Below are 27939 nucleotides of genomic sequence, written 5' to 3'. Positions count from 1 at the left end.
AATTGGACCACAAGACATTGCACAACTGGAGTCTCTGCTCCTCTGTTCCCCCTCGCAGAAGTTACTTTATACAATAAGGAACATTTCTACGATAAGCTTCAGGCCTCATTTATTCAGAAGGGAAGAAGAGCTTAGAATCGCACTCAAGCCAGCCTCACAGTCAGACTGCTGCATGAATCAAGACAGTCAAGTTTCACGCAGGCGAAATGAGGGTTGGGTTAACCCCGGCACCAATCCAGTTTTGTCTTATATATACTGGGCTATTTTCCAAATAGCTGGTGTAGCAGCAGCACTTAATCCTAGCTCTGACCCCAGCTAATTCTACATTTCCAGGTTTTGCTGTTCTTTATTGCGTTAAAACAACAACAACCACACACGATATTAAATACTGAACTTTATTTGTTCCCTTCAGTTTCAGCATAACAGTGTCAACAGTTAAAATAAGGGTGTTAAGTTCCAGGTGAAATATTTACTGCATTTCAAGCAGTCTATGGGTTCTACTGGCTATTTATGAACTCTGTAGACAGAGGCCTTCTTGGACATCACACCTGTAAAAGATAATGCACACAAGTGACAGGTGAATAGGAAATTTTTAGTGAATCACAGCCTCAGACACATTAAGGCCGGGATTTCTGGGACAATGCCTCCTTAGTTCCATAATCTCATCCCAATTTTTGCAGATCTGGAAGGGGCACAAAGGGTCATCTAGTCCAACCCTTTGCAACACCTGTGAAACAGCTTGTGAGCCAAGTGCTTGGCCCTCTTCCCATTATGGCATTTGATTATTATTATTTTTTAAATGGGTAAAACATTCTTTTCAATGCTGCTTCACTTTACTGCAAACCTTTTCTTTTTTTTTAAGTGTTTATTAATTTTCCAATAAGAACATCCAATTAACATATCAAATCAAATCCAATAAAAATAAAACTAAAAAACTAAAATAAAAAAGTCCAATTGTCTTCCAAATTGTAATCTTAATTTTTTTGACTTCCCACAGTCTGAATTCCAAAGCATTTCCGACATCATCATAGTCCTGCCTCTTGTTGTCAGTGTTTTCATCATTCCATATCAGGATTTTCTTAACACGGAGTTCATAACTATGTAACTAGAAAACGGCTTGAAAATTGTGACCACCTATTTTGTCCTGGTTACACATATTTAGAAATGGTTCATGATCATGGAGGACCAGAGGACCCCAGCCGATGTAGCATTTGGGTGAGCTGCCTTAACAACGGGCATTATGAGTATTTTATGTGTAGTGAACTGTATAGAAAGATTATGAATCACAGGGGGCATGGAGAGAGTGCATAGGAACTTAACAATGCTCAGTTAATTTTTTTAGTTGCTGTTTTGTTAATGCTGTTTTATGGATTATAGAGTGGCTGGGGAAACTCAGCCAGATGGGCAGGGTATAAATAAATTATTATTATTATTATTATTATTATTATTATTATTATTATTGCCATATCAATTGCTAAGGCCTGGAAACGATGCCTTATGAGGAACGGCTAAGGGAGCTGGGCATGTTTAGCCTGGAGAAGAGGAGGTTAAGGGGTGATATGATAGCCATGTTCAAATATATAAAAGGATGTCACATAGAGGAGGGAGAAAGGTTGTTTTCTGCTGCTCCAGAGAAGCGGACACAGAGCAATGGATCCAAACTACAAGAAAGAAGATTCCACCTAAACATTAGGAAGAACTTCCTGACAGTAAGAGCTGTTCGACAGTGGCATTTGCTGCCAAGGAGTGTGGTGGAGTCTCCTTCTTTGGAGGTCTTTAAGCAGAGGCTTGACAACCATATGTCAGGAGTGCTCTGATGGTGTTTCCTGCTTGGCAGGGGGTTGGACTCGATGGCCCTTGTGGTCTCTTCCAACTCTATGATTCTATGATTCTATGATTCTATGTGTAATATGCCTTTTGCTGTAATTGTGATGTTTGGCTTATTTTTTTTAGTTGCAGCTGTGTTAATAGCATTTTATAGATTGCAGTTGTTTCATGCATGATATTAAATCGCCATTTGTTGGGGATTCTGTTGCTTTGATGCCAACACTGCAGGGGGTTGGACTAGATGACCCCCGGGGGCCCCCCTTCCATTTCTGCAGTTCTATGATTCTGTGAATTCTGGCCTCCACAATCTCTTTGGTGCTTTGAAACTCATCACTGTTAAGAGCATTTTGTCTAGAGCAGCTGGAATTGTGGGTGTTGAGCAAAGGCTCCTGTTGAATTCACACGAAGTGGCAACCAACCTTGCAGGATTTAACAGGATTTATTTGAGATGCATATGCAGAACAAAGGTACAGAGCAATGAGTTTGCAATCTGCACACCCCAGTTAGGGTGCACCCCCTTTTTATACATTTGCAGAATACAATGCCACCTGATTTCTTGTAAACTACTTGATTTCTGGGAAATCAAAAGTTATAGCAACTTCCTATGTCCTTACATGGGCTTGCCCCCCCCTCCTTCTTGTAATGGCCCCACCAGCTTCACCACACCACGGCAATGTGCCTTCCTGAGTCTGCTTATCTCTTTACAACCTTGAATAATAAGCATTTGAGCCTGTTCCATCAGTGCCAGCCTTGTTCACCTGACGGACCTCTCCTTTCTCAGAAAGGCCTTGGGGGGGGTTGCTATGGCCCTGCGGGGGGGGGGGGTCTGACTGCCCTTACCTGGCTCCACACACTTCCAAGAACAGCCACTCAGGCAGCACTTCATGGTCCCACTGCAGCTGCTGTCGCTCTTGCATTCATGGGTGAGCATTGTCTTCCCACACTTGTATGCCGACTCCCTGCAATGGCCGGGTTTTGCTGTGCAAACAGAAAGACACCCGAGATTGGAAAGGCTTGAGTCCCCTGGCCAAAAGCTCTGGGCTCCACTGTCTCCCCTCTGCCTCGGATGCTGGGATGGGAGCCTTTGGCTTGGGATAAGCAGAAATTACCCCCCCCCCATGTTCTCCCCCAGAAGCAGGTGGCGCTGTGGGTTAAACCACAGAGCCTAGGACTTGCTGATCAGAAGGTCGGCGGTTCGAATCTCCACGACAGAGTGAGCTCCCGTTGCTCGGTCCCTGCTCCTGCCAACCTAGCAGTTCGAAAGCACGTCAAAGTGCAAGTAGATAAATAGGTACCGCTTCGGCGGGAAGGTAAACGGTGTTTCCGTGCGCTGCTCTGGTTCGCCAGAAGCGGCTTAGTCCTGCTGGCCACATGACCCAGAAGCTGTACGTCGGCTCCCTCGGCCAGTAAAGCGAGATGAGCGCCGCAACCCCAGAGTCGGCCACGACTGGACCTAATGGTCAGGGGTCCCTTTACCTTTACCTTTTATGTTCTGCCCCAATGCCTTCCTCAGCACAGCTGATTGGGTGGGGCTGTTGGGAATTGTATATACTTATATTCAGGTCATTTATGAACCGCTACGTATTTCTTTCTTTCTTTCTTTTCATTGTTCGTGCTCAGTGTTTTTGTATTTTTATCCTACCTGTTTCTCCAAGGAGATCCAAGTGGCATTTTTTTTTAAAAAAAAATTATTTTCAATGCAAAATTACAACAAAAATTACAAACATTGAATCCAAAATAAAACAGTACTAACAAGCAAAAAGGAAAAAAAAACAAAAGAAAAAAGAACAACCCCCCAAAAAAAACATAAAGCAAAAACACACATCTACAAATAAAACAATATCATCATTCTAAGCTAGTCATTACATACATATACACATGCTGACTTCCTTCATTTGTTCTAAGACCTCGAAATTTTTACTCTTTCTAAGTTGTTGCGTCTAATGTAGATTACCTCTATCTTTATAATTTCCACACCATTTTTCTCTTTCTTTAACCGTGCAAAGCATCATTCTAATGAATGAACTGCTACGTATTTCAAGGAAAACCTCCTAAGCGTTTACAACATCTTAAAAAATATTATAGATAGAAGTCCAATACAACAAGTACAGTTTTTTTAAATAAATAAATAAATAAATCACATTTTAGAACAGCATAGATAACAGTCAAGAGATCGTTAATCATCAACATGAACTGAAACAACTAGCATGCAGGGACTAGAATGAGTATTAGGAGATCAAAAATTGAGAAATACAGGGAAGAAAAACAATCCCATCCTCCAGTTAAATGCCTTTATAGGTGGAAGAAGCATTCTCACTTCTGATGTTTTAAGGATCTCAAAAATCTGCATTTCTGAAGAGCAGGGCACTTCTCAAAACCCGATTTCTCAAAAGCTAGACCTACAAATAATTTTATCTGGTGTAGGTAGACCTTGTTGGTCTATTGCTTAATGGCTTTCTGCAAGTGAATGGTTTTATATTTCATTGATCTTTATATGAAGAATGCATGAAGTTTCACTATTCACTTTTGGGGGGGCAGCAGGTGAAGGTCCTTCAGCAAGGTTGTGCCTTTCTAAACACCTCCCCCCCCCAGGAGACGTGAGCTACCTGAGCAACCAGCTCTGGCCCCTCATTGGTCAGAAAGGGTTGCAGTCCATCATGTCTAGCAGGTTGCCACGTTGGCGAAGGCTCTCCTCTCCTCTCGTCCTCCTTACCTGCTGATATTGGTGACTCCGTTGGCTTCTCTGTTTTCCTCAGAAGAGGCATAAGAGTTGGAGCCCCTGGGGAAAAGCACCATGAAAGAAACAAGAAGCTTTAGATGGACACCTTAACACTTGATATTTCATTGGTTCTTGGAATTTGGGCAATTTTCTGGGTGTGCAAGACTGCCTCTCGCTAGCAAGAAATACCAACAATAGAAGATTGGCAGATGAAGATGTTGGGTTTTTTGGAGCTGGCTGACCTGACTGGAAGAATCCCCGACCAGAAAGAAGAGGAGACACAAGAGGATTGGAAGAAATTTAAAGAATATTTAGCAAAATATTGTAATATAAGATAAATAGAAAATTCTTGGAAGTAACAAATAGGCTTAGGGGTAGAATAAGAATATGTGGTAGTAAATATTAATGATTGGAATAATAATGAAAGAGAAGAGGTTAGTCAATGAAAGGAGTTAATATTATTAGAAATATGAAATTGGAGAACTGTTATACAGGTGATATAATGAAATTCAGATAGATGGGATTTGAGGAAGTCAGTTACCAATGTTAAGAGATTTAGGTATTTGAAGCAATAATTTTATTTTGTGTTTATTGTCTTTGTTGTGTGCTTTGTCATGTTTTTTGTCATGTGTGAAAAATCTGGAAAATCAATAAAAAAATTTGAAGAAAAAAAAAGACTGCCTCTCTCTAAAGAGTCTCCAATGGCAGAGTTTCTGACAGAAGAGGGGAGGGTTTCAGTGGGAAATGATAAAAGCTGGCATGGTGTAATGGTCAGAGAGTTAAATTAGGACCTGGGAGAGACCAGGGTTCAAATCTCTCCCTCAGCCATGAAGCTCCCTGGGTGACCGTCTCTCAGCCTTGCCTACCTCCCAAGTTTGTTGTGGGGTTTCATTGAGGAAGCAAGGAAGCATGTACGTTACCTTGAGGTCCTTGGAGGAAAACGTGGGGAATAAAGGTGAAAATAAAATGGGACCCTTGATATCCTGGGGGCAAAGGGGTCCTTATAAAAGGACCACCTGGGGGGGGGGAGAGAAAAGGAGCAGCCCCCTCCCCTCTTCCTTCTGTTCCTTCTCTCTACCAACCTGTGGTTCCAAGTTCTGTCTGGGCTTCAGCGCTGAATGTTGGTGGTTCCATAGCTGGACTATCTAAGAGAAGAACATTATCAAAGGTTTGGCATTAATGTTTTGTTTTTTTAAATATTTTTTATTAATCAGTTTTTATAACCACACAAACATAACATAACATAACATAACATAACATAAATACAACAAATACTTAAACAAACAAAGGCAAAAACAGGACAAAACAAAGAAAAACAAATACCATTTCATATCTTAATTTCTTAAACCTTTCTTCCCCGACTTCCTCATGCCTCCCTTTTCTGTATTCCAGATTCTAATCAGTTATTCAGCAAATCTTCCCTTATTTTAATTTAGATTTAAGCTAATCTTCCTTATTCTCCTTGTCTTAACCGTTGCTAATAGTAACCATTTACTTTCCAGTCCAACATCATTCTAATTTTCATTAATTTTATAATATTTCTTTAGATAATCTTTGAACTTTTTCCATTCCTCTTCCGCTGCTTCTCTTCCCTGGTTTCGGATTCTGCTCGTCATTTCTGCCAAGCCCATGTAGTCTATCACCTTCATCTGCCATTCTTCCAGTGTGGGTAAATCTTGTGTCTTCCAGTACTTTGCAATGAGTATTCTAGCTGCTGTTGTAGCATACATAAAGAAAGTTATATCCGTCTTTAACACCCCTTGGCCGACAATACCCAAGAGAAAGGCCTCTGGTTTCTTGGGGAAAGTATATTCAAATACCTTTTTAAGTTCATTATAAATCATTTCCCAGAATGCCTTAATCTTCGGGCACGTCCACCAAAGGTGAAAAAAAGTGCCTTCCTTTTCTTTACATTTCCAACATTTATTGTCAGGCAAATGGTAGATCTTTGCAAGCTTGACTGGGGTTATGTACCACCTATAGATCATTTTCATAATATTTTCTCTTAAGGCATTACATGCCGTAAATTTCATCCCGGTGGTCCACAACTTTTCCCAATCCGCAAACAAAATATTATGACCAATGTCCTGAGCCCATTTAATCATAGTTGATTTGACCATTTCCTCTTGTGTATTCCATTTCAGCAGCAAATTATACATTTTTGACAAATTCTTAGTACTGGATTCTAACAATTCAGTCTCCAATTTTGATTTTTCCACCTGGAAGCCAATTTTACTGTCCAATTTAAATGCTTCATTTATTTGATGATAATGCAACCAATCTCTCACCTTCCCTTTTAATTTCTCAAAACTCTGCAATCTCAGTTTATCCCCATCCTTTTCCAGAATTTCCCAATATCTTGGCCACTTCGACTCCATATTTAGCTTTTTAACTGCCTTAGCGTCCATTGGCGACAGCCACCTTGGAGTTTTGTTTTCCAGCAAATCTTTATATCTGGTCCAGACATTTAATAGTGCTTTTCTGACAATATGGTTTTTAAAACTTTTATGCGCTTTAACCTTGTCATACCACAAATATGCATGCCACCCAAAAACATTGTTAAAACCTTCCAAATCCAAAATGTCTGTGTTTTCAAGAAGTAGCCATTCTTTCAGCCAGCAGAAAGCTGCCGCTTCATAGTACAGTTTAAAGTCTGGCAGGGCAAACCCCCCTCTTTCCTTTGAATCCGTTAATATCTTAAATTTAATTCTGGTTTGGCATTAATGTTGCCTGGAGGCAGCAATGGGCCACAGGAGAGCAAACAAATGGCAGCTTAATCCAGACCAGACAGAGGTGCCCCTCATCATCACCATTTATTATTTATACCCCGCCCATCTGGCTGAGTTTCCCCAGCCACTCTGGGCGGCTTCCAGTCAAGTGTTAAAAACAATACAGCATTAAACATCCATCATAACATGGATCCAGCCTGTTTTGGATGGGGAATGACTCCCATTCAGCAGTCCAGATTACAGTCTAGGGGTGTTCCTGGACTTAACCTCATTCATGCATGCATTCCCTATACCACCCTTCACCAACAGTTCACAGGGTGGTTCATAATATATAAAAAACCAAAAATACACACCATAATAGCAAACAAAAACAAGAACCCCTCCACACACCATTTAAAAGGCCATAGATTGATTAATCAGCCAAAGTTCTTGTTATAGAGAAACCCTTGGCGTTTAATAATAATAATCATAATAATAATTTATACCCCGCCCTCCCTGGCCAAAGCCGGGCTCAGGGCGGCTAACACCAGTAAAATTACAATGGGGGGGACACCCAATTTAAAATACAGGTTAAAATGCAATTTAAAAAGCAGCCTCATTTTAAAAGTAGCCCATAAATCAAAACCGTAAGGGGAACAATTCGTGGAGGTGCCACCTCCCACCCCCAAATGGGCAAAGGAACCTCCAGTCTCCAGCCCTGACTCCAGGATGTGCCCAGTTCATGTGCCACCCCCCAAGTATCCCCTCCCCTCCCCAGCCAATCCTCAGCCTCACCTGGGGGAGCCTCACCTGTGACAGCCAGGCAGACCCACCCGCAACTCAGCCAGCAGCACTTCTCGCTGGGCCCGGAGCAATCGTTGTCTCTGACGCAGAAGGTCAAGGTGGAGCAGTCCGGCTCCTGGCTCTTTTCAGCTTGGAGGGGGCAGGTCCCAGGGCGCACTAAGGGGGGGGGGAATCAAAAGGGAGGAGGGAGAAACCGGGGTCAGAGGGGGTGGCTGCAGTGGGCAGCCCCAGGACTCTCTTTCTCCTTCCCCCTACTTTTCTTGGCACGAACGGTGGATTTACTTCCAGAATTTGAATCTATACATATAAATTAGCATATGCAAGTTGTGTGCAAATTTGGGCCATAGCTGTCAAGCGTCCCTTATTTGGCGGGACAGTCCCTTATCCCAGCACCATGTCCCGCTGCTGTCCCTTATTGGCTTCGTTTGGTTGCTGGCTGGGCTTTCTGCCTTCGGCTCAGAGGGGCTCAGAAGTTGAACATACCTGTGCCCGGAAAATCCCTTATTTTGGCTGCTGATCCCTTATTTTCGAGGCTGCTGGTCCCTTATTTTCAAATCTGTCAGTTGACAGCTATGATTTGGGCCATAGGACTGCAAACCGAATCTCTTTAGGGCCTAGCAATGCCCCAACTGTCCAGACTCCCAAAACACAAAACACAATGGCGGAGGCTCTTACTTGTAGGTAAGAGTAGTAGAATTGCAAAGTTGGCCGGGAACCTGGGGGTCATCTAGTCCAACCACCGCAAGGCAGAAATCACAGTTAAAGATTCCCTGACAAATGGCCACCCAACCTATGTTTGAAAACCTCCAAGGAAAGAGATTCCACGAACCTCCAAGGGAGTCCGTTCTGTTGTCAATCAGATTTTACCTTTAGGAAGTTCTTCCTAATGTTTAGGCAGAATCTCGTTTCTTGCAATTTGGAGCCATTGGTTCAGATCCTAGCTTCAGGAGGAGGGGAAAACGAGCTTGTTCCATCTGCCATGTGACAGCCCTTCAGATATTTGAAGACAGGACTGCCAATCACCCATCAGGAATAGTGTCCTGGCAGAATTTCTGAACATTCCCCTTTAAAAAAATAGCTCAAAAACGTGGTGGGTTTTTTTTGGAGATTTTGTAAAAAAGCTCAACAACTTTGTCCAAAAAAAGCTCCAGATTTTCACTTATTGAAATATGGCAACCCTATTTGAAGATTGCTCTCATATCTCCTCTCTCTCCTCTCCAGGCCCTTTGCCATCTTGACCCCATCCTCTGTGCACACAAGGAAAATATCTTTTTTAAAGCAGATTAACAGTATAGATTCAGCGGATGTAACCTTTGGTGAAAATGTAATCATACTTGGTGACACAGTAATCGTATAGCAATCTGAATGCAGTACTTTATGGAAACGACCTTTCTGAGTCAAGAGTCAGGAGAGGAACAAAATATAGAGCAGATCCCAGGGTTAAATGTGGCAGAGTTTGTTTAAGCTTTGAGAAGGATGCAGCCCTGTGGATCACCCAGTCTCTTTCCGCTCAGCTCCCCATTAACTTCTGTCTCCAAACTTGCTGGCCTCCCAGTGTATGTTTGTGTGCAGACTCAACTGTGGCCACCAAGAGCTCTCCTAGCCAGGCCTAGGAACTGGAAGGGAGGGGAAAAGACAGGATGGGTTTGTGTGGCCCCCAGAGCCTGGGGAGAAGCAGGGCAGCCTTACCTTCTTCTGCCTCCTTGCAGACATTGGTGCAGCTGACGGAGCAGCATTTCTTGGTGCCCTCGCAGTCAAAGTCGTGGCTGCAGTTCTTCAGAGATGGTTCTGGGCAAGGCCCCATGGAGCCCCTGAGCTGCAAAGGACACGCTCCGGGCTTCACTGCAACACACAAAACCCATGGACCTCTGAGGCACAAAGGCAACGCAGGTGAGGAGCCCACCAGAGCAGGCTGGAGAGGGGTCAGGGGAAGAATGAAGCAGGAATGCTTTCCAGCATCCATCTGGCTGGACAGTGCAATTCCCAGAGAGGAGCTGGGAGATGGTGACCAGGAGATAACCTAGGAAGCTACCATTGGCTCATCTCGCTCAGTAATGTATTTTTAATCTTTGTTGGAAGCTGCCCAGAGTGGCTGGGGAAACCCAGCCAGATGGGTGGGGTACAAATAGTAAATTATTATAATATTATTATTATACCTGACCCGTAACCCCCTCCAAGAGGCAACTTACCCAGGAGAGGCACCAAACAGACGCGGGCACAGCCATTCCAGCAACACTTCCTTGCTCCGGGGCACTCGCTGTCAGCCCTACACCCCTGCCAGCACCACCGTGGGGTGTTTGGGGGGACGACAGGACAGGCTCCAGGCCGCTCTGCCTCTGACAGGAGAGGGAAGCAGAGGGGGAGAGTTTAGGAATTCCATTTGTTTCCACGATTAAAACTTGTTCATTGGTTACCGCGTAGATGCCCACTTTGCCTTTCTCTGTCTTCGACCGCTTTGAACACCAGAACCGGCACTGTTAGTGGTGCTGCACAAAACCCGTTCTGCATTTCTAAGACATTGATGTTCCAGCACCTGGACTTTGGAACTCCCTGCCTCTTGATATCAAGCGGCCGCCTTTACCTGCGCTGGCTGAAAGCATTCTTGTTTAATAAGCAAGCAAATTCTTATTAGGAATTTTAGAACAAGATTTGCCAAAAGATAAGGAGAATCTATTCATGTATACGACAACAGCAGCCAGAATTTTATTAGCTCAAAGATGGAAAAGTGATAAAATGCCAACAAAAGAATAATGGCAAGAAAAGTTGGTGCAACTTTTCACTTGATAGATGTTTGGTGGAGGGCAAGGGGAACCAGGGGGCAGGGACCAGGATGCTCAGATTCCTGCCACCAGACCTCCCCTTTCATGATGTAACCGTGATGTATGAGTGATGCAGTTTTTGGGGGGGATGTAGCATGGGGATTAGCAGCTAATAAAAGTTTGGGTTCTCTTTTGTTTGGGGCTTCCATCTCGTTCCACCTGGTGGCAGGTGGGAGTCCTGTCTCGACAGTCTTCAATAAAGACCAAGGCTACTGGCTGCTGTTTTGCTCTGGTGTTCCTGGCTGGTGTCCTTGTTTTTTGTCCAAGGGAGCCCTCAGATTTCTCCGTTAATACTCCACACTTGAGCTTGGTGATCTGGAGAGAACTCGTTGTCCCCTGGGGAAAACCACTCTAGTGCTCAACAGGAGCAAGCAGGAATTTCCCCCTGGTGGCCATGCTTTCTAGGCTAGGCACAAGTGAATTGTGAATGAGCCCCTACAGAGGAACTCTAAGGGGTGTGGCGAACAGGAAAGGGTGAGTGGCTCTGAGATTTTGAGGAGGGTTTGGGGTTTTTTGGGGGAAATGTTGAGTTTTCAGGGGAGGGCTGTGCCCTTGTAGCCCCAGTACACCCAGTGGAACTCCCTCCAGAGTCACTCACCTGCAGGTGGGGGGGTCAGGATGGGGCCCTTGCCCGACTGGCCAGGTGCGTAAACGGCAGCTGAGGTGGGTCCCTCGAGTCTCGGCGCCACTGTGTTTGTTTTGGTTGCAGCTGGGGGAAATGGTGGAGAATCAAGTGCAGGACCAACTAGAACAGGGATGTCCAACCGGGCGATCACAATCTACTGGTCGATTGCGGGGCCTTCCTGGTCGATCATGTGATCCTTTAAAGCCCTTTGTGGCTTAGGGCCCTCGTATTTATGGGACCGCCTCTCCTGGTCTGCCCCGCAGAGGACCTTAAGGTCCATGAATATGTTTAGAGGTCCCAGGCCCTAAGGAAGTCAGACTATCCTCCCCCAGGGCCAGGGCCTTTTCAGTGATGGCTCCGACTGCACTGGTGGACTGCTCTGTCCCATGAGACCAGGGCCCTGCAGGATTTACCCTCCTTCTGTTGGGCCTGTAAGACAGAGCTATTCCGCCTGGCCTTTAATTTGAATTCAGCCTGGTCTTTTATTTCCCTTCTCTTCCTTCCCCCTCCCCTTTTATGAAGATCACCCGCTCTGAGACCCCACAGCTAATTCTCCCCTGGCCTCCACGCTGGCCCAAGTAGGACCAATTCAGCCAGCTAGCCCTGGGGATTATCTAATTGATTTTTGATTTTCATTGTTATTCATGTTTTTTATACTGTATTTTATGCTGCTTTTATAATTAAGTGTTTGAAAGTGTTTTAAATTTGTTGTTAGCCGACCTGAGCCTGGTTTTTGAACTGGGAAGGGTGGGGTATAAATAAAAAATATTATTATTATTTATTATAATAAAAAAGAAAAAGAAAGGAAAAAAGAAAGCATTCTTGTTTAGACCAGCCGGCACAGACGCATTGGGTGCTGCTGGTGCACATTTAATCTGTATTTAGTTGACTGCATAACTTATTTTTTGAATGTTTTCAAGAGTGGCTTTCAATGACCATTTTATTGTTCCATTCTCTTTGTGAACCGCTTTGAGGGCTGTTTCTGGGTTTCTTCAACCATGAAACGGTGCATAGATTTCAAGACCCAACTGGCACAAAATACTCCGCATCCCCCTCCTCCCCCCTCCAAGGGCTCAGAAAGAGGGAGGGACCTTGTTGCCATAGCTGCATGCCTGGGTGAGGATTGGCTGAGCAGTGCAAGGAGCTGACCGAGGAGGAGGAGAAGGGGAGACTGGCAGAGATGCCCCTCTATTGGCTCCTCCACACTTCACTGGTGCCTCACCCAGAGAGCATGGCAGTCTGGAGAAAACTTGTTGTCCCCTGGGGAAAACCACTCTTTAATGCTCAACGGGAGCAAGTAGGAATTTCCCCCTGGTGGCCATGCTTTCTAGGCTAGGCACAAGTGAATTGCGAATGATCCCCTACAGAGGAACTCTAAGGGGTGTGGCGAACAGGAAAGGTGTGTGGCTCTGAGATTTTGAGGAGGGTTTGGGGTCTTTTGGGGAAAACGTTGAGTTTTCAGGGGAGGGCTGTGCCCTCGTAGCCCCAGTACACCCAGAGGAACTCCCTCCAGAGTCACTCACCTGCAGGTGGGGGGGTCAGGATGGGGCCCTTGCCCGGCTGGCCGGGTGCGTAAATGGTGGCTGAGGTGGGTCCCATGAGTCTCTGCGCCGCTGTGTTTGTTTTGGTTGCAGCTGGGGGGAAATGGGGCAGAATCAAGAGCAGGAGAAGCGCTTCCCATTAAGACCAACTAGAACAGGGATGTTCAACCGGGCGATCCCAATCTACTGGTCGATCGCAGGGCCTTCCTGGTTGATTGCGTGATCCTGATCGATCGCCGCTGCCCACCCCGCTCCAAAAAAGCTCAACAACTTTGCCGAAGTCTCCCCAGAAGAAGCTGAACAACTGTGGGGGTTCCTCCCCAAAAAAACTCAACAAGCTCAACGGCTTTGGTCAATCCATTGGGCAGATCACTGGCAGTGTTTTCATAGTGGGAGTAGATCACAGTCTCTTGGGAGTTGGACATCCCTGAACTAGAACAATAGATCTAGTTGCAGGTAGGTAGCCGTCTTGGTCTGCCATAGTCGAAAAAAATAAAAAAATAAAAATTCCTTCCAGTAGCACCTTAGAGACCAACTACCGTATTTTTCGCTCTATAACACGCACCCGACCATAACACGCACGTAGTTTTTAGAGGAGGAAAATCCGTAGGCATGCCACCCATAGGCATTCCCTCCGTAACACGCACAGACATTTCCTCTTACTTTCTAGGAGGAAAAAAGTGAGTGTTATGGTGCAAAAAATACGGTAAGTTTGTTATATGCCTGTTGTCTTTGTCCATGGAGTTTTCTTGGCAGGGATACTGGAGTGGCTTGCTGGTTCCTGCTAGACAGCATCTTAAAAAGCAGAGACATCACATCACTAAATGACAAAGGTCCGTATAGTTAAAGCTATGGTTTTCCCAGTAGTGATGTATGGAAGTGAGAGCTGGACCATAAAGAAGGTTGATCGCCGAAGAATGGATGCTTTTGAATTCTGGTGCTGGAGGAGACTCTTGAGAGTCCCATGGACTGCAAGAAGATCAAACCTTTCCATTCTGAAGGAAATCAGCCCTGAGTGCTCAGTGGAAGGTCAGATTCTGAAGCTGAGGCTCCAATACTTTGGCCACCTCATGAGAAGAGAAGACTCCCTGGAAAAGACCCTGATTTTGGGAAAGATGGAGGACACAAGGAGAAGGGGACGACAGAGGACGAGATGGCTGGACAGTGTTCTCGAAGCTACAAACATGAGTTTGGCCAAACTGCGGGAGGCAGTGGAAGACAGGAGTGCCTGGCGTGCTCTGGTCCAGGGCGTCAAGAAGAGTCGGACATGACTAAACAACTAAACAACAAGTTTGTTTTTGGTATGAGCTGTCATGTGCATGAAGGTATCTGAAGAAGTGTTCATGCACATGAAAGCTCATACCAATAACAAACTTAGTTGGTCTCTAAGGTGCTACTGGAAGGAATTGATTTTATTTTGTTAGAACAATAGAATCACTGAATTGCAGACCTGCAAGGAACCCCAAAAGACATTCAGCCCAACCCTTGCAATGCAGAGGTTTATACTGGGTGTGTGTGTGTCACCTGATAGACTCCAGCCTTCCTGCGGTGGCTTGAGAAAGAAGTTGACCTTTCAGGAGTGCCACTAGGGGAAGACAAGGTACCTGGGTGAAGCGCTGAACACTTGAAGCCGCAGTCCGTGGAGATGCACTTCTCGCCTGCTGGGCAGTCAAAGTGATCCTTGCAGAAATCGATGCAGCTCTTTGGAGTGGTTTCGGCTGGTGCCTCTGAACACGGAGCAGGATTTTCTGGAGGGGGGAAGAGGGTTGTTCACAGTCACAATCTTGCTCACTGCCTCTTGCAGCAAGGAGTTCCACAAGTTAACCCTGCACTGCATGAAGAGAATCCTGTCTTTTATCTGCCTGGAACCTCCCCAAATGCAGCTTCTTGGGATGCCCACAAGTTTTAATGTCATTCGTTTATTTTATTTTTTAATTTTTAATCTGTGTATCAGGGCAGTTCACATGGTAAAAATACACATAAGTAGTTAAAACAAAAACAACAAAACAATAGCACCCCACCTAAAAACACAGTGCTTTCCCCCCCTTAAAAATGCTTAGGGGTTACTCTCATTTTGACTCAAGAAAACCACAGTTTTATAGTTCAAATTGGGAAAAACACTGTAAATGGACAAAAGTACAAAGATTCACAAAATGTTTGGGGTATGTGTCCCCCCAGAAAAAAGCACTGTAAAAACACATTTGAAAGGCTGTAGAATATTATTCAGCCAAAGGCCTGGTTGTAGAGGAACATAGTTTAATTATGGATGTTGATATTTTAATGACTGCATACTGGGTTTCTATGCTTGGAAACTGCACGATAAATAATAATAGGAGTTGGTTTAGCCTTTTAAATAAAAACGAACAGAAGCATTAAAATTGTTTGAATAAGGCACATGAGAGAAAGGGTCTGGCAACCCTTTAAATTGCACAAATAAATCACTGTACCAAAAAATACATTTGATTTGTCCTACGTGCCACATTTACTGTGTGATTAAAGAGACACATGTGCACAGATGACCTGCCAGGGACTGTTTTTCTTTCAGGTCACACAAGCCCACATATTTAAAACTTTTCCAGTGATGTCTTTGGGTTGTTGTTTTCTCTGCTGCTTTTATTTCGCTGTGTTTTATGTCATTGTGAACTGCCCTGGATAACAAGGGCAGCAGATAAATATTTCCTAAGTAAACATGATGGCAGAAAGTGAGGAGGAATTAAAAAACCTCTTTATGAGGGTGAAAGAGGAGAGTGCAAAACATGGTCTGAAGCTCAACATCAAAGAAACTAAGATCATGGCCACTGGTCCCATCACCTCCTGGCACTGCGGGAAGACCTGGGCGCATTTCTTCCAAATCCTTCATATTTTAACCCTATGTTTAAAGACACCCCTGTCCAGGAACAAACCTCTCCCATTCTCCAGGCTCCCTGGCTCACAGCCTCTCTGAACTCAGTCCTATTCCTGGGAGACAGTTGGGAAAGGCAGAGGTTTGCTATGTGAAGAGGCCTTAACTGGCTGCGGAGGATTTTCTCAGAGCCTTGGGAAACTGGCTCCTGGCCACCTTCTCTCAGACCCAGCAGCGAGTTTGGCAAACAAAACCTGCTGGTGCATTTCATTGAGCAAATAAGGTTAGCAGGAGGGTCACTGGCACAAAACTCCCTCCTCCCTCTGCTCTCTCCTAAAACTGTTTTCCAGGTATCGCTGTGTAGCAGGAACCCCCCCCCCAATCATTCAGTTTGTACAAACTTCACACACACTCACACTCACACACTACACACGCTATGCTTCTGTTATAAATTCATAGAAAATCAACCATACATCGGATTTGCACTGTTCCACTTTTATTTTACTCCATGAAGGAAGGACTACAAAATGGGGAAGGTTTGATACAGGCCATCCCAGCACATCCACAGGAGCCCTGCCCAGTTGCTATGCCAACCCTGATGGTCCTAGACAGAAGACAATCAAGATCACAAAGAACTTGCATATGGGAGTGGATTCAGCATGGACTGGAACAAAGGACAATGATCAGATCTTCCCTCAGGGGGCAGGAAACTGCGACTACCTTTTGTCTTCTGAAAATGACTCATGGGGAGGGGGGAGAAGGGAACCAGCCAGGTGACAGGACACTCAGGTTACCACCACAACTCCTCCCTCAACCCCTCCTTTCTGTAATGTATGCATGATGTTTCTGGGGGTGGGCTTGACCTAGAGGATGGGAATTTCAAAAGTTTTTATAAGGTCTTGCACACCATTTTTCTGTGTCTTTCCTCTCTCCTGCAAGTGAGGGGAATACCCTGTTGCAACAGTTCAATAAAGGCCAAGCCTACAGGCTGCTGTTTTGCTCCAAGTTATCCTGGTTGGTGTCTTTGTTTTTGTCCAAGGGAGCCCTCGGATTTTTCCGGTAACAGTTGCACCTCCGTCATCCCTGCCTTGTCATGTGACACAGATCACTGTAAGTATCGGTGGGTCCATTTAGTTTAGCATTGCCTGCACTGACTGGCAGCTGCTCTCCAGGATTCCAGGCAGGGATTTCTCCCAGCCCTACCTGGAGATGCTGCCAGTGGGGATTGAACCTTGCATGCAAACCGGGCGCAATTTGGAGAGTCTGTGAGTTTCCCTCTTTTCTCTTATAGTACGATGTGGCTGGGCTTGCTTGCTTGAGCCACCTGTAACTATTTGCACTGTAAGCAGCTGTCTGCTAAGGTCTGGGTGGCCTGGCTTGATCTGTGAGTGGCCGGCTGGCTAGCAAGTTTGGTGTCGTGGAGAAGAACCAGACGGGATGGCCATGCCTGCGTTTGCAACCTTTAGCTGGATGCGCCTGAATCACATGGGCACAAGATCTTGGACATAACATTATGTTTGCTGACTGGTAACAGTTATGGACCACAAGTATGAAATTCACGGCATGTAATGCCTTAAGAGAGAATGTTATGAAAATGATATACAGGTGGTACATAACCCCAGTCAAGCTCGCAAAAATATATCACTTGCCCAATAATAAATGCTGGAAATGTAAGGATGTTGAAGGTACATTCTTTCACCTATGGTGGACGTGCCCAAAGATTAAGGCCTTCTGGGAAATGATTTATAATGAAATGAAAAAGATATTTAAGTATACCTTTCTGAAAAAACCAGAGGCTTTTCTCTTGGGCATAGTCGGCCATCTGGTGCCAAAGAAAGACAGAATTTTTTTTATGTATGCTACAACGGCAGCAAGAATACTTATAGCAAAGCACTGGAAGACTCAAGATCTACCCACTCTGGAAGAATGGCAGATGAAGTTGATCGACTGTATGGGACTGGCAGAAATGACCGGCAGAATCCGCGACCAGGGAGAAAAGGCAGCAGAAGAAGATTGGAAGAAATTCAAGGATTATCTACAGAAATATTATAAAATTAATGAACTTTGAAAAGATGTTGGCTTGAACTTTGGTGGGGACTAGCTGTTATGATAAAGATAATGGGGATTATAATTGTTTATGTTATTAAATTTAAAAAAGTTGAATGGAAAATAAGGTTTTATTTTAAAAGGAATGTTAAGAGATTAGGATTTGCTGAATTAATAAGGTGAACTAGAGAACAAGAAGGGGAGGTATGAGGAAGTCAAAGAAACATGGGATTGAAAAACTGTTATTGAAACTGAATTGTTTTTAATATTTTTCTTTTTCTTTTTCTTTTTGTGTTTATATAAAATTGGAAAATCTAATAAATATTCATTTTTTAAAAAAGAGAGAGTTTAGAATCACAGAAGGATAGAATTGTAGAGTTTGAAGGGACCGCGAGGGTCATCTAGTCCAACGCCCTGTGACGCAGGAAAGTGAAGCACCCGGAAACTCCCCACCCCCATGTTTTGCGCCCCAGAGATGCTCATGAGACGGCTCTGGTACCTGCAGAGAGGTTCAGGCATTGAAGGCCACAGCCAGCGAAGCAGCACTTCTGGTCCTCAGGGCAGTCTCTGTCATCTTCGCATTGGTTCTGGCAGGGGGTGCCATTCGGCCATGCCATCCTCCGTGGGCAGATGCCAGGCCTAACTGGGGCAGAAAGAAGTACAACACCATTCAGTCGAAGCCTTTGTTCTCCCGCCCCAAGGTTGCTGCCCAAGAGCCTTTCAGCATGACATATATTGCAGTGTCTACACTTTGGGTTAGACCCAGAATGCAGATTTCTCAGAGACCTGGGGTGCGCATACCTCCCCCTCCTCAGAAGTGACATTCCTGTCCTCTGGCGCTAGTTATGCAAGTTTATTGATTTAGAGTGTTTATTTTGCTCCCCGATCTCGGGACCGCCAGGCCTCTTCCTGCCTTTGCCCATCAACACTGCCATTAATCTTCTGTCCCAGTGACCTGTTTCAGTCTGTTCCTTAGACATGAACACCATGATTTAGAAGAGGCAACACAGAGGGCACCTACCGTTTTCGCAGGCAGCGAGTGCCAGAATGTTGTCATTGTTGCCACCTGGAAAGCTCAACCCCTCGCAAGCGGAGAAGGAACGTTATGTGCCCATTACGGAGGTCAAAGCGGTTGGCGGGATACTTAGATTGCGGGGGAAGGCAATTCTTGGACTGAACTGACTCTGAGCTCTGGAGGGCTTTATCTACTCAAAGGGAAGCCTTTGAATTTGGCCAGGTAACAACTTGGCAGCCAGGGCAGATCTTTGAAGAGGGAGGATTTCTTCACTCAGCACATCTGGGCATTAGGCCATGTGCAAAAAATAATGTCTGGTATCAGCAGTGCTCCCCCCCTCTAGAAAAATAGGTGCTGGCCATGAAGTTGTTGCAGTAAGTGCCACACTATTTAACGACAACAAAAAGAGGTGCCAGACTACATACCCTTGAGTGCCCCCTGAAAAAAAGCACTGGGTATAAGCAACCTCACAATGCCTGCCTGAAATCATGGGGAGCTGCTGCCAGTCTGTGTAAGCAGTGCTAAGCTAGGAGGCCCAAGGGATAATAAGGCAGCTGCTTGTGTTCCTAGGACCAGGTCTCAATTGCCTTCATTTGCTTCATGAATTTGTCTGATCCTCTTTTTTTTTTTTGTTGTTGTTGTTGTTGTTGTTGTTTAGTCATTTAGTCGTGTCCGCCTCTTCATGGCCCCCTGGACCAGAGCACGCCAGGCACCCCTGTCTTCCACTGCCTCCCGCAGTTTGGTCAAACTCATGTTGGTCTCTTCGAGAACACTGTCTCACCATCTCGTCCTCTGTCTTCCCCTTCTCCTTGTGACTCTCAAGAGTCTTCTCTAGCACCAGAATTCAAAAGCATCAGTTCTTCAGCGATCAGCCTTCTTTATGGTTCAGCTCTCACTTCAATGATGCTCTTTTAAAGCCTTCTAAATGAATGGCCATCATTGTACCAGGTGGGAGCAAATTCCATAGTTTAGCTGCATGCAGAGTGAAGGATTCCTTCCTTTAGTGACTGGTCTGAATCTCCCATTTTCTGCTTCGTCTTATGCATGTGGCATAAGGTCTATTTTACCCTGGGTCCAGTTCTCAATGACAGAGGATGAGAACGACAGAGGATGAGAAGGCTGGACAGTGTTCTCGAAGCTACCAACATGAGGGAGGCAGTGGAAGACAGGAGTGCCTGGCGCACTCTGGTCCAGGGGGTCACGAAGAGTCGGACACAACTGAATGACTAAACAACAAAGCCTGGAAAAGAGGAGTCTGAGCAGAGATATGATAGTCTTCTTCAAATATCTCAAGGGCTGTCACATGGAACAGAGAACAAGCATGTTCTCTCCTGCTCTGGAGGGTAGGACTCAACCAATGGATTCATGTTACAAGAAAGGAGATTATGACTAAAGATCTGGAAGAACATTTGGACAGTAAGAGTTGTTTGACAGTGGAACGCACTTCCCTCGAAGGGTGTGTCTCTCCTTGGAGAGGTTGGAAGGCCACCTGTCAGGGCTTCTTTAGCTATGATTCCTGCCTTCTAGTGGGTTGGACTTGGGGATTCTTTCTGAATCTACAGTTCTGTGATTCTATGGTTATGAAGAAAGGCGAGAGAGCCGCTCCACTTCCCAGTGGGGATGAATTGCTGTGGATCACGTGGCCACCCACTCCCCTCAGGGGGCAGGGGACTTAGTCCCCTATTGCCTGGGGGGATCCCGGCCATGTCAGAGCCCGGCCAGCCAATCCTCTGGCCAGGGGCGTGGCCGGGTCCGTTTAGGCAGAGGCGTGAGCTGGAGGGCTTCCTCTTTGGCTCGCTTCCTCAATCACCCGCCCTCCCTCCCTAATTTGCAGGTTTTAGGCACTGGCCTTGCTGTGGACCTTGGTTGGTCACCATTGAGGGGCCTGGTAGGATTTTTTCCACTTGGCAAATTGGGTTTGGCCATTTGGTTTTCGCCTACCTCATAGGGTTGTGGTTAGGCATTGTTTGACCTTGTGATGGGGGAAGAGAGGCGAGGCCATCACCTGCCCCTCCAAGCTTATGGGTATTCCATTAAAGGAATCCGGGGGTGTTGATCTTGTCCGAAGCCCGGTCAGGGGCTAGTGCCATGACATAACCCTAATGGGAACACCAGGGGGAGCTTGAGTTGGTCTGCATCGACAGGGCTCCCCTTCCAGTGGTTTACCCTTACCAGACTTCCTGCGCATCGGGCAGGAGTCAGATATAGTCAGGTCCAATCAATGCCTAAGCCAATACTGCTCACATTCTGTAATCAAATAAGTTGTGGCAAAATTTGCCCAATAACATTAACCTAATATCCGTGTCTTGTGTGAGTTATTTTCCCAGCGAGGGGTGGCTACGGGGTCTTGACACGCAACGTCTCTCTCCCAAGCAGAGATCCACCAGCTCAAAGACCCCCGCTTACCTGGGGCAGCTGCCACACAGCGCATGTGGCAATCGTCAGGGCAGCACTTCTCCCCGGGGCCACACCAGGTGTCATCCAGACAGCTCACATGGCAGGCCTCCTTCAGTCCAGAGCAGAGCTTCGGACAGTAGCCTGGGCTCACTGGGGAAGAAGAAGGATAGGGGGTGAGGAGCAAAATCTGCCAGTGTGATATCTCATATTTCCAAACTCAAGTACAGTTCCCCATATTGCCATGGATTTTCTCCATGAAAATTCACCATATGAAGAGCTCTGCTGGATCAGACCAGTGGCCTATGTAGTCCTGCCTCCAGTTCTCCCAGTGGACAGCCAGATGCCTCAACAGGAAACCCACAAGCAGGATCTGAGCGCCAGAGCACTTTCCTCTCCTGTGGTTTCCAGAAACTGGTATCCGGAAACATTTACTGTGTCTGACATGGAGGCAGAGTATAACCGTCATGGCTTGTCACCATTTTCTCCATGAAAATATACATGCTTGTCTATGCTGTTTGGCTGAATATACAAATTTTGCAAGGAATTTGCATGTTTGCATGTTAGTTTCACTTATGCACACACTCCCCTGTTATTTACAGTCTTGTACACATTTCTCATCTTTTTTTTAAAAAAGTATTATTTTTTTATTTATGCTTTTCAGTTATATACATTTCAATAGTTTTGCAATCATTCTCACATTTCAGAACTTGGCTTCCTTCCTCCGCTTTTTGCGGTTCCTTAAATTAATTTTTTTACATTTCCTGAATATTCTAACTTATTAACTTGTTCTTTCATCAGATTTCTCATGTGGGAAACTGCGCCGTGCTGGAGAAGTGAAAAATTTGAAGGATCCCTGCATTTTTGGAAGGAGCAAATCGGGCAGGTTTGTCTTGAAGTGTGACCTGAACGGAATTTCACCCCATTGACGAAGACTTCAGTGAGGCGAGGTTCCTCCAGAAATGTTCTTGAGATGAGGCCAAGCCAGGTGGGAGCAGGTCAGGCACTGAGTCAGCAGAGAGTCAGGTGGTCTTGTGGGTCTGTCCAGGCCAGGAGGAGACAGACCAGAAGGGATGCTGTGTTCCCACAGAAGAAACCCCTTTGGCCGGGGAGCCTGTCCCTCAGAGTGGCCTCAGGGCTTGTGCTGGTGACTCAGTGCTGAGGGAGGATTCATCCTGACCTCCTCCTCCCAACTCCAGCTTGATAGATAAAAAGTTGTGGTTGATTTACCTGCAGGAGTCATGTTCTGGACTGGATTCAGGAAGATCGGACGATTCAGAAGAGGTCAAAGAAAGAACACAATGCATAGATAAACTATGGAACTCCCTGCCACAGGAGGCAGTGATGACCACCAGATTACAGGGCTTTAAAAGAGAATTGGACAGATTCATGGAGGAGGAAAGGACTATGTAGGGCTCCAGGGCAGGATGGCTCTGCTCTGCCTCAACAGATGGAGGCAGCAGTGCTTCTGAATCTCAGTTGCTGGAAACCACAGGAAGGGGGCTGGTTCTTGTGCTCAGATCCTGCTAGAGGTTTTTTCCACATGGCCTCTCCTCCTCCCAGAGGGGAGGGGTTGTGAGCGGGAGCAGCTTCCCGCTGTGGGGCTCCCTGCTCCTGATTGCTTCTGCTGCCGTGGCCAAGCCTCCCAGCCGACCAATAGGGCCGGCTGGTGGGCGGGGCTAGCCGCATTTAAACGGCCGCGGCAGCGCTCAGCTCCCAGTCTGTTCCTGCTTTCTTCGGATCTCCCACCCTCCCTCCCTCTTAGGTCAGCTTCTTTTTGCGTATTGACCTTGCTATGGACTTCGGTTGGTTGCCTTGGTTGCCCAAGGGGCCTGGTAGGACTTTTTTTATCCATTTGGCAAATTGGCACCAGCCTCTTGGTTTTTTTGCCTACCTCGTAGCAATTCATCACAACTTCTGGTATCGGTGGTTAGGCATTGGAATAGGTGTGCTGTGTTGGAGGATTGGGTATGCACCATCATCTACCCCTCCTCTTTTAGGTATTCTGTTAAAGGAATCCGGCAGTCGTGGATCCTGTCTGATGCCCTGCTGGTGTCTGGGGCCATGGCACGACCCCCGGGGACATCATGGGGGAGCTTCCAGTTGTATTTGGTCAGACCTCACCTGGAGTACTGTGTCCAGTTCTGGGCACCACAGTTCAAGAAGGACACTGACAAACTGGAACGTGTCCAGAGGAGGGCAACCAAAATGGTCAAAGGCCTGGAAACGATGCCTTATGAGGAACGGCTAAGGGAGCTGGGCATGTTTAGCCTGGAGAAGAGGAGGTTAAGGGGTGATATGATAGCCATGTTCAAATATATAAAAGGATGTCACATAGAGGAGGGAGAAAGGTTGTTTTCTGCTGCTCCAGAGAAGCGGACACGGAGCAATGGATCCAAACTACAAGAAAGAAGATTCCACCTAAACATTAGGAAGAACTTCCTGACAGTAAGAGCTGTTCGACAGTGGAATTTGCTGCCAAGGAGTGTGGTGGAGTCTCCTTCTTTGGAGGTCTTTAAGCAGAGGCTTGACAACCATATGTCAGGAGTGCTCTGATGGTGTTTCCTGCTTGGCAGGGGGTTGGACTCGATGGCCCTTGTGGTCTCTTCCAACTCTATGATTCTATGATTCTATGATTTGCATCAACAAGCTCCTCCCATTGGTTGTTAACCCTGATATGATTCCCGGTGGGGTGGAGTCTTGTATTGCTGTTTCATCCAGTGCCAATACTACTCACATGCTGTAACCAATAAAAGTTGTGGCCTAATTTCGCCCATTAACCTAAAATAATGTGTCTGTGTGTCTTATTATGCGAGTGGCGGGTCCTCGACTCCCAAGAGACATCTTCTCGACTATTGTGAGAAGAGGATGCTGGCCTGGATCCAGCTGCTACTGCAGGTCTTTGCTGAGGTTATTCCTGGAGCTGATTCTTTCACCCTGGTTTGATAGTCATCTTGCCAAGAAACCAAGCTAAATGAAAATCATGGCCCCCTTCCCACTGACATTTTTTCTCTAAAATTTATGTTCAACAGAAATAATGGCGCCTGTCTGCCGGCTTCGATGTATGTGATTTTTGCATTGCAGAGGGTTGCATTAGATGAACCTTAGAGTCCCTTCCATCTCTGCAGATCTATCATTCTATGAAGGTTTGCTGCTGGAAAGGCAGAATCAGGAGGGATGTTTCAATATCTCTTTCCTGTTCACGGAATATAAGCATTTTATCTCTGAGCCACTTTTTGTTAGCATTTCAGAACAGACTCTTCTCCCTCAAGACATAAGAGTGTTTTTGAATATTCATGGCAGAAAGTTGGCTGAGCCAACGGCCAGGGGTGAGGGGAGGCTTGAGAAGATAAGAGGAGCCCTGGTGAATCAGGGCAATAACCCGTCTAGTCAGAGAAGCATAGAAGCATAGAATGGTCGAGTTGGAAGGGGAGCCGAGGGTCATCTAGTCCAACCTCCTGCAATGCAGGAATCTGAGCTAAAACATCCATGACAGAGGGCCACAGGCCCAGACGGGGGGGGGGGCATATAGGCCACTTGGCCCGAGCCTCAGATTCCAAAGGGGGCCTCGGTCAGCATATTCACAAAACGAATTAAGTCTTTCTTTCGATCAACAATGGCTCAAGAACGCCTAAATGGTTTAGCAATGATAAACATAAACCACAATAAGGCGAAGTTGCTTGATTTTTCCTACGTAATTCAAGAATTTGCAGAAAAGAAAGCTAGGAAAGCATTTTTAAATGTAAATACTTAAAATAATCCTTTTCCCTATGTGTTTTTAAAAAGCACTATTGTATATCTGTATTTTCCATTTTGTCTTTATATGCAGATGCAGTTCAAGCCTTGAAATAAAATTATTTGTCAGCATAACTTTTGTGAAAATTATTTATATACTTACTTATTTATAAGACTTCAGTTATCCCCAGGGTAAAAAAAGGGGGGGGCAGATTATCTGCCTGGCCTGGGTCTCTGCCTGGCTCTGCAAGGCCCTGGATGGCCATCCAGCCTCTGCATAAAAACCTCCAGTGATGGAGAGTCCACAAGCTCCAGAGGGAGACCAGCATCCTGTTCTCACAGTGGCCCACGAGACACCCACTATGGGAAACCTGCAAGCAGGACCTGAGGGCAAGAGCGACTCTCCCCTTCTGTATCTTCCAGCAGCTGGTGTTCAGAAGCAGAGCCATCCTGGTTACTAGCCACTGATATTCATCTCCTCCATGAACTTGCCTAATTCTCTTTTCAGGGCATCCAGACTGGTGGACATCACCTGCCTCTTGTGGGAGTGAGTTCCATAGTTTAACTCTGGGCTTGTGGAAAGTCAAACCATTTGGCCTCCCCTAAGCAGGTGGTTCTCACCATTGCTGCTCCCATCCTCTGTCTGCCCCACTTACCCATTGCAGGATGCGCACAGATCCTCAGAGTCCCCATGTTGCAGCACTTCTCACTGCCGGGACAGGAGGCATCGGAGAGGCAGAAGACCTCGGAGGGCTGGGCATCCAGATTCCTCCCTGGTGGGCACAGTCCAGCTTTCTCCAGGGCAGAGGCAGGAGTTGAGGGCAGCGGGCTTCCCTTTTCAGCACCTGCTGTGGAAAAGAAGAGACCATTCGGGCAGCAGAGCCTCTCAGAGAAAAGTCACAGCCCTGCCTCCTCTTGGCCGGCCAGCCTTTCCTGTTAATTCCTCTGCTCCAGAGGGTGTTTCTCTGGAGAGGAAGGTCTTCCAGAAAGGCTGCCAGTGGGTCCTGCTGATCCCTCAGTGGCAGAGCAGCTGCCTTGCAAGCAGAAGGTCCCAATCCCCAAAGACATCTGCAGGCAGGGCTGGCAGAGAGTCCTGCCTGAAGCTCTGGAGAGCCATTGCTGCCAGTCAGTGTAAGGCAACACTGGACTAGGTGGACCAACGGTCTGATTCAGGAGAAGACAGCCTCCTAGTGGGAGCCAGTACAGTGTAGCGGTTAGGGTGTCAGAGTAGGACCTGGGAGAGGCCAGGGTTCAAATCCACACCTGGCTATGAAGCTCACTGGGTTTGACCGTGGGGGGGGGGCAGATGGTGCCTCTTAGCCTAGCCTACCTCACAGGAGTGGGGATTAAATGAGGAAGGGGGGGGGGGAACCACGTACGCCACCTTGAGCTCCTTGGAGAGAAAAAGGTGAGAAATAAATGCATTAGTAAAATAAAAAATCAATAGTCCCCGAGCTTCAAATGCCTTCATAGCAGCTCCTGGAGACGGGATGAGAGGAACTCCCTGCTTGTGCATGAGAAGAGGTAGATCTCTTTCTTGCAAGTTGTACAAGATTATGATTCTAGCTGGAATGGCAGTTATTGCTCTGGGATGGAAAGAAAAGGCCAAATGGAATATGGGAAAATGGAATGATTATGTTTTTGAATACGTACAGTCAGAAATATTTGCACAGATAGTGGCAGAGGATAGATGAGTAAATAAATGCCAAAGAATCACAAATAAATGGGCATTTTACAGGAACTGGATAGAAAGGGGGGGAGCCAACCCTAAGACACAAGCTCGAATGAACAGACTGTGTACATGGATAAAGATATGAAGAAGATATGAAGAAGGAAGGCCTGACGGGGGAGGGTTGGAGGGGGGGGGAAATAATAATAAGAATAAAAAGGTAAACCAGATGGTATTTTGAATTGATTTTGTTATGTAAGCCTTTTTTCAGAAACCATATCTATTAATGTTATGTAGTTATGCATTGTAGTATGAATGAATGTTGTTTTGTATTCTTTGTTTTATAGATTATATATAATAATGTTATGTTACTAAGCAAATTTAACAAAATTAGAAAAAAAGAGATCTCTTTCTTGCAAACCCAAACACCCAAACACACACACACACACACACACACACACACACACACATGTTTCTCTTTGGCTCAGCTTGCACACCCTTCTCCACTAACCTCCCAGCCCTGGCTTGGCCACTGAGATGATCAGCCCCGCGAGAAGGCAGAGGGATGGGAGCTGCATGGCGCTGCATGGAAGCGGCTGGCCTGCCCGAGTTGCACCACCTTGGGCTATATATATACATTGGCCTGGCGGACCTCCCTCCCTCGCCGCCTTCCCAGGGGAACAGGGGGCGCTTGCACAGGAGTTTCCCATCTGAGCCAGCGGTGGGTCCCTGCCAGCATGAAAGCAGCCTCTGCCCTCCTTCTCTAGGGTTTGGTTATCCTGGTTCCCGGCAAGCCACGATTTCTCATCTGCAGCTGTCACCTTGACATGAGCAGAGCTGCTGGGTCAAGGCCTCGGAGCAGCGGAGCACAGGCCCAGGGAGGCCAGAGCACTGAGCCGTGGAAACACAAGAAGCGCTGGAGGAGATGGCTCTGTCGTGCTTCTGAATTCCAGCTGCAGGAAACTGCAGGACGGAAGAGAGTTGCTTTTGTTCTCAGTCCTGCTTGCTGGTTTCCCATAATGGGGATCTGGTTGGCCACTGTGAGAACTGGACGCTGGACTCAGTGGGACCCGGAATCTCCCCTGCCTAAGCCTGAAATGTTGCTGCCAGCCAGTGCAGACAATACCGAGGTGGACAGACCAATCCTCCGATTCAGTATAAGGCAGCTTCCTATGTATGTTTCTACACAGTAATA

General features: G+C 46.2%; 1 protein-coding gene across 2 annotated transcripts; it reads right to left on the bottom strand.

The window, feature by feature from the left end:
- Positions 1–381: 381 nt before the first annotated feature.
- LOC310764525 (uncharacterized protein) lies at positions 382–27451 on the bottom strand. Of its 2 annotated transcripts, none has more exons than XM_083618691.1 (14): positions 27256–27451; positions 25732–25923; positions 21353–21493; positions 18431–18574; positions 14648–14791; positions 13026–13136; positions 11476–11586; positions 10248–10394; positions 9748–9900; positions 8050–8214; positions 5629–5691; positions 4541–4606; positions 2668–2805; positions 382–548 (listed from the first exon to the last, which is right to left on the bottom strand). In XM_083618691.1, the coding sequence occupies exons 1-14, from the start codon at positions 27320–27322 to the stop codon at positions 505–507; spliced, it is 1686 nt and encodes a 561-aa protein (XP_083474817.1). In that variant the 5' UTR covers positions 27323–27451; the 3' UTR covers positions 382–504. The 2 variants fall into 2 exon arrangements, with proteins under 2 accessions (XP_083474817.1, XP_083474818.1); XM_083618692.1 differs by having other exon boundaries at positions 25732–25920.
- Positions 27452–27939: the final 488 nt, after the last annotated feature.

The sequence above is a fragment of the Podarcis filfolensis genome, assembly GCF_964270895.1.
Source record: "Podarcis filfolensis genome assembly, chromosome: 6".
NCBI classification, from domain to species: Eukaryota; Metazoa; Chordata; class Lepidosauria; order Squamata; family Lacertidae; genus Podarcis; species Podarcis filfolensis.
This window is presented reverse-complemented; position numbering and strand designations above follow the sequence as displayed.